The 7,500-nt window shown below is 40.1% G+C and overlaps 1 protein-coding gene across 17 annotated transcripts in view; it reads right to left on the bottom strand.

Annotated features, from left to right (window-relative positions):
• celf2 (cugbp, Elav-like family member 2) overlaps window positions 1-7,500 on the bottom strand; it is a 149,791-nt gene that overhangs the window by 41,473 nt on the left and 100,818 nt on the right. For all 17 annotated transcript variants that reach the window (XM_072453801.1, XM_072453808.1, XM_072453803.1 and 14 more), the window contains one exon: window positions 7,035-7,117. In XM_072453801.1, the coding sequence (XP_072309902.1) occupies window positions 7,035-7,117 (83 nt within the window). The remainder of the gene's footprint in view (window positions 1-7,034; window positions 7,118-7,500) is intronic.

The following is a 7,500-nucleotide window of genomic DNA, read 5'->3' as shown; positions in this document are numbered from 1 at the left end:
TGTGTGTACTTATGTGTGTGTGCTGTTTGCAAAGAAGAAACCACTGGACACCCATCAGACAAACCATTATGGTCATTGACAGGAGAATAACAGTCTATTCATCATGGCACATGTCGAAACAGTAAGCCAGTGATTATGTTGCAGTCAAACTTAAAGAAACGTACGCACGGAACGGACAACACTAAGATTCACAGCTTTGGCACAGTTTTTTCAAAGCAGTGTGTACTTATACTTTGCCTGGCAAGTCCAGAATTATATTTTTAAACAAAGGGATATGAGTCTGGTCATGTGTGCCCCTGATTGGATAATAATATTATTAGCCTATAGCAACAGCTCAGACTCTTCCGTGTTTGTGATTGATACAATGTTTTATAATTAGATGCTGCAAAGAGTGGTCTGATTTTGACACATAGTGCTGCTTTTAAATCATGATTTATACACATAAAATAATAAACGTACTTCTTACACATTAATTGTGGTTCAGATAGTGACATTTGAGAATATTCTTCGTAGCATGATGTTGTCTTGTGTGTTGAAAAAGTGGTCATAATGTTTTGGCTGGTTCCTACGGGAAGTATAAGGGAAGATGAAGATAATTTGAATGTGAAATTTAAACCTTAACAACACCTGTGTGAGCTGTCTTGGTTTCCGTTCAACCTTTTTATCTAGCACTTGTTGGAGGTCTAACCTTTCAGTGCGTTGCATAATATCCTCCAGGCTATAACGCATGAATGTTTGATGACACCGTGCATGTACATGATACATTTAATAAGCTACAATGCTATATTTCGGCTGTGACAAGCTCACCATCACTACTATTATCACCACTTCCTGCACGGGTCTTTGGCTGTTTATGGCGCTTGACTTTCACAGCTGTTCTTGTGCGCTACAATCGAAGTGATCTCTGGTTTATTCAAAGTCAATTCATTTATTTTCCGTGGGATTGAAGAGCTGCAAGGAAAGCTTTAGCCGTGGAGAGGTGATGTGTGTGACAGCTCGTGACTGAACAAACACATTAAACACAGGCCACAAACATTAGGTCGCTCTCTTATCTTATCGCCCACTCGGTGTCAAATACGTTCTTGTCTACAGGATTTAAGTATCAGTTTGCAAATACATGGCTTGTATGTCATAAAATGATTAAAACTGAAAACGTATGCTCGTGCCTTCGAAAGTGATAGATTTGTGTACAGTGCAGTTTATAGATTGAGTAATGGCTGGCGGGAAACTCTTCACTCCATCACAACTATTTGTTCGCAGATTTTGACAGTGTTGAAATGCCCAATGAGATGCCGTTTTACCACGCAGAAGAACATCCTTTTTCACCCACTTTTGACAAATCAGTGCTGTCAGGTTACTCCAGACGCCTTCCATACACACACACATAATACACCTAGTTTTGTTCATGTATCAACAGCAATACACTGTACAGGCTCCGATTTATCAACTGCTTGTGATTTTACATTTATGTGTGTGCGGCATACATATGTTCAATGCAACATTTATTTATTATATATTATATTTTCCAAAAAGTCAGTTTTGCAGGACAGAATTGCCTGGGGATGGGCCGATATGGATGTTTTGAGCCGATACTGATATGCGATATTTGTTTTTTCTGCTGTTGTCGATAACAGCCGATGCCGATATTTTTGATGAAAACCATAGCAAGGCCCACAAGTTGAAGTAAAGTTCACATATTAGCTTTTCACTTATAAATAAATAATAACAGATAGCTAAAACAATAAAATAATGTATTTATCACTATAAAATAGTGTGTAAACACATCGCTTTATTTTAGCCTAATTGCACTTCGATTCGAAATCTGTACTTTTTATTGAAATCTGCACATTTTGTTAGATGTAGACAACAATCACTATTTAGTACTTCCACTCAGTAGATGCCAGAAAGATGTTCAGAATCAGAATCAGAACAGAAATGTTTACTGGGCAGTTGAAATTGATGGCTAGATTACGTCTCAAATAATGTATACAAGATATTGGGAAGCTCTGGTGATTTATGACCTCTTGCTATATTTGTATTTGTGACAAAGAAATTGGATCCACACAGCAATATTTTGGAGCTGCCAAGTCTTTTTCATTTCACTTGTGACGTTTTCTACACATATTGGTATTTGTAGCTATTTAAAGCTACAACGCATAAAAAACAAATGGCTGCTTTCATTTACAAGTTCCTTCATAGTCACACTGACAGGCTCCAGGCCGCCAGCGCTCCAACATGAAAGTCAGTGGTTTCTCACGTGGTTGAGAACGATAATAGACATCATCACTTACAGTCAGCAAACTTATCCAGCACTCTGTCCACCAACTTGACAATAAATGACAGATTAAATGTGCAACGTCTTTTGGGTTGTAATTCCGAGCTTTTAAACCTCAACCTTGCTCAAGATTGTGCTCACTTTGATGGAGGCTTTTGATGTTCCTTTGGTTTGCTGGAGAACAGTCAACCTCACGCCTGTTCGCTGCCAACGGAGCATCACTAATTATCTCGGCAACAGAAAGGTAAGGGAGGTGGGGATCTGCGTGTGTGTGGTCTCAGTTCAACGGCAGGTTTTAATGAGCCCCATGCTTCTTATCTAGCTCAGTGCTCGGCAAACGCTCTGATCCACCCACATGGAGGATAGAACTACCCGTGTGGACCAGCCCTCCACCCCAGTCTTCAGGTATCCAAGCCCCCTCTTATGCCAGCAACCAAATACTCCCCCCTAAGTCACTGTCACTATGGGGAAAGGGGGCATCAAAGAGTGTTTCATTCTTAGCTGTACAGACACAGAGAGTTGGATGTCTGAACATTTGTCAAGGCAAATCGATCCATGGTTATTTCATTTTCAAATACAGCACATATTTCAAGTCATACACATGCATTCGTCTGTCACATGACTTCTTTTCTTTTGAATCAGCACTTGTTTTTGACCCTGATTCCCTCCGCACATAGATTTAAAATTGACCCATCAGACTTTAGCTCTTTGTCGAAAAACAAAAAGACTTGGATAAAAAGTTTACAAAAAAGATCATCAATTGAGAGATTGACTAACTTCACTAAATAAGCAGTGCTCTAGACGGGAAACGTTACGCATTTGTTCCCTCTCTTTTTCTTTCTTTCTATCCTCTTTCTTTTGCTCTGAACCATGTCTTCAGATGGAGCAGTGGCCTCCGGGTGCACTCATTGAGCAGAGGTGGTGGGGGGTAGCCAACTCTGGGCATTTAGACATCTGTCAGCCGCTAATGAAAGAGTTTAATTTAGTGGAAAATCTCAAACAACCTTGTCTGACAGGCACGCTGAGGGCTTTAACTCGCTGTTGTTGTAAACACATCTCTGGATATGCGTGGAGAGGATCAGGAGGAGAAGAAAGAGGTGAACGTGAAAGTAATGTAATGTAATAAAGTCAGTGGTGGGACATGCTCCGAGCACAGGTTCAGCAGGGGGCGCACATCAGCCTCAGCAGCGGGGGTGAGCTCGTATGACTTTAAGGCGCTCCAGGGGTACCAAGCATGTTTGCAACAATAGATAGACTGGAGTGCTGTGTGTATGTGAGAGGAAAAGGGGGAAATGTAGTATTTAGACTCACTGCTGCTATTAGAGTGTTGATGAGATGAACTCCAGGCAAACATGCTGACAGACACAGACTCTGTCTCCACCCCCCAGGAGCTTCATTAGCAGGTCATTAGGAACAAGTTTGGCAAACTGTTGTTATTCGACATTCAGTAAAATCAAGAATATTGGTACAAGCATGGCATAGCATGTGTTGTATGCAAATTAGTATGATGATTCTTGCAGTTTTTTACTTCAGCACAAAAAAAATTAATAACTACTTATGGCCCTACCATAATCATCGTTTATCAAGAAATATATTCTCAAATGTACAGGAATCATTTGGACCACCAGAAGATCATTGGTGACGTTTGCTGCCCATACTGGCAAACTTTGTTGTTTGATGCCAACACATTGACTTTCTACCTCTAAACCCTCTAAAAGTCAAATAGATTCAATAATATTTATTTTTGTGACGCCCAAAATCACAACAGCAGTTGCCTCGATGGGCAACAATGAAATAGAGAAGCAAATGACAAAAGAAAGGGTTAGGGTTAGGGTTAGGGTCATAATGTTATGGATGATCGATGCAGGAGAGTAGGGCTGCTCGATTATGGAAATAATAATAATCATGATAACTTAAATAATTAATGAACTCTAGATTTTTTAATCAATTATTTGCCGAGAGAGAAAGAAGGGCATCAGTGCACCTGAAATTAAAAGATTGGGACTCATTTATGAAGGTTTTTGGCATTCACAAAATTTGTTCTTCTGAAAATATTCTCCTGGACGAACAAATCCTACAAATAGTCTGAAGCACTCTTACGCACATGAATTCAGCTGTTTTATAATATAATCACTCTTACGTTGCAACATTTATGTTCTTTACAAATAATTGTACATGAAAAAAAATAAAATGTGTTTAGGAGAGATATGGGGCATAGTCAAAAACAAACTTCAGCAGTCCCAGTGCCCCTGCCCCGTTATTTGGGGCACAAAGAGAGGGCAACTTCTGAAAAACACAATAAAACGATGAATTAAATTGGCGATTTAAATATACGCTCATGTGGGTTTGTTCTTACATTTATAATTGTTGCTGAAGTTGCACAACGTCTGTAGAAGCACAACTTCCTCGTTCACTCTCTTTTTCTCCTCCAAACTCCATCGCATCACACAATTTTACACAATCACATTACACAAATTTGATTCATTGATTAGACCAGTAAACATAGTTGTAATTGAAATTCGATAAATGTCAAAAACGCACAGCATCTTATATTACCAGCTCCAGACAAAGGTGCCACTGAAACTTGGTCCTATATAAAATCTACCCATCTGCAATAGTTTTATGTTGCTCAAAGCTAGAACACTATGTAAAGAATGCCACAACAGTTGTATCAAAGGACAGCTATTAGAGATATCTTGTTAGTTGTGTTTCCACTATTGCTTTAGGTTTTTAGCGTTGTGTACTCACAAATGCTTCACTCAAGCGCCTTGTAAAACAACTTGCTCAAAGCCAGACATAAGGTCAAATTCTGCGTTCCTGTGTGTTTTGAATCAATACTTCAGTGTCTATTTTGTGCAGAAAGACTCTACTGAGCGATAAATAAAAATAGCACGAGAAATTTGCGTTATACTTTACATTCATCTCCCAAGATGAAATGATAAAAGGATTCAAATACAGTATCGCATCATAAAAAAATGGATAAATCCATTAAAAACATGTTTAATTCTTCTTTCTGTTATGGCTCACTTGCCTGTCAGTGCTCATAATCATTAAAAATAAGTCCATCACATTATCACCTACTGCCAAATCTCCAGGTGGCCGTGACAAATAAACGGTTCTTTTAAGTGCGGTGCGTTATGACAAAATGATGAGCTTAAACTGTAGAGCTTGACTCAATAGTAAAATCCTTCGACTGTCCTAACACTGAGGCTGCCAACTTGTTCTGCCAATACTGGTGCCCTTTTTGTCAATTTGGCCCCCATCCAGTTTTCGCTCTGATTGTATCTTTCCCTTGTTAGGGCCTGGGTTGGAAGTAGAGATAGAGTGAGGGCAGGGAAGAGTGCCAATACAAACATTGTTCTACAGCTTTTACAAGCCGTGAGAGCAGAGAAGTTAATAAGCAGGTATTGGTTTTTAACTGCAGCCCGTTTATTGCCTTGCCCTGCAGCACACTGAAGAGCTCCACTCTACCTCTTTCCTGTCCATCTGCACAGCACCTTCGCTGACCTTGGACCGCACTTCCTTCTCTCCTCATCTGCCGAGCGAACTCATTTTCCCTTGACGCATTCAGCAATTAATACATGGTTCGCATCACAAGGCTTTTATTCTCTGTAAGGGCAGGGTTGCAGCAGAGCATGTTCAATACCACAATTTGAAAATACAGTCTTGTATTTACTTGCTTTGTCTTGAACTTCATCTATTACATATATTATGTGTTTCTTTGGAATAAAGATTTTTTTCAGTTAATTACTAGTGTGTTACATGGATAAGCTGAGAAAGAAGTGTTTGACTGTGAGATCTGATTAGACAGTGACATAAAAGGTCGAACATGAGGCAGAACAGGGAAGCTGGGGATGTAAAATATCAAGTCAGTGCAGCAGAGCAGGGGCTTATTCCTAATGTTAAAAGAAGATTGAATGTTCCCAAAAAACATATTCTCCCATGCGGGCTCCTTCACACCTTCAACACGAGGTAAATGACTAACTCTCACGCTTTACAAAAATATGACAAACTGAACACACTTGGTCCACATACGATTAATATAGTGGCTCTGCAAAACAACAAGCTTAAATAGGAACCAGGAGCCCAGGCACAAATCATGAATATAGCTCTTGTCGGGTTTGCTGTATCCGCCCCATCCTGCCCAGGGGGGCTATCCACCGATCCAACTGACAGAAGCAAGTGGGCACACACGCTCACATGATGAGTTTCCAGTTAGCTGGTGCAGCCAAGGAGAGAGGTGGGGAAACAGCCAATAGCCCGAGCAGAAGGGATCCGGGGGCTGCTAAATATCCACCAAGGGCTAAAGGAGCACGATTGAGAGACTCTCCAGCCCACTGCCTTTGTCATTCTCCTGCAGTGCTCCAGGACAGAACAATCACAAAGCATGCAACATGAGGAAAGCAATGTCACAGCATGTGCACAGAGCTTTATTGTCATGAGTCAATGCCAGATGTGCACAAACATGTATTGTACATAATGTTTCCTGTCCAGAAGGACACACGAATGTCAAGCAGTTGTAGTATATAGTAGTATATATATAGTATAGTATTGTATTGTGCATTCATTCATACAAAACACCTAAACCTGTTTTTTACATTTACATGTACAATTTATGATCTGGTTGGCTTGAGTTCTTTAAGGATGTGTTCTTATCTAATTTGATATTCAACATCACTAAGCCCACCCGCCCTCTCACTGGATGTAGTGTTCCATACAACTTCGGAGTAGTTTAAGAGAAATGAGGACTCATACTCACCCCTGTTAAGGTCTTTATGTTGTGCAGTGCATTCTGGGCTTCAAGAGCAGCTTTCCTTGTGTAAAACGTGACAAAACAGCAGCCTAGGGAAAGAGGGAGAAAGAGAAGGATGAGCACAAGCAGCAACAAAAGCACTTCCTCTATTCATCTGCCGGCATCACCTGTCGACACAAGCCGACACTGCGAGAATGTTAAGGAGCAAACACAGAGCAGAAGAAGGCAGCACTTCGGAATATGTTTTGACACTGATGACTTGAGCCTTTGAGACATGAGCAAGAAGGATGTGTTATTGTGCTGACAGACTCATACAAACCACAGCACCTTTGAAAAATAAGATTATTCTTATTTTTCAAAGGTATTGTGTCCGGTGGGTTTGCAAGACATACTATTTAAATATTCAAATTATAAAGTAAACAGGTGACATCTATAATATCAAATGACACAGACAGACGTTATGTTTGTGTAT

The sequence above is a fragment of the Eucyclogobius newberryi genome, unplaced genomic scaffold, assembly GCF_026437365.1.
Source record: "Eucyclogobius newberryi isolate DKJ021-1_F unplaced genomic scaffold, fEucNew1.0.hap1 SCAF_2, whole genome shotgun sequence".
Lineage (NCBI taxonomy): Eukaryota > Metazoa > Chordata > Actinopteri > Gobiiformes > Gobiidae > Eucyclogobius > Eucyclogobius newberryi.
This window is presented reverse-complemented; position numbering and strand designations above follow the sequence as displayed.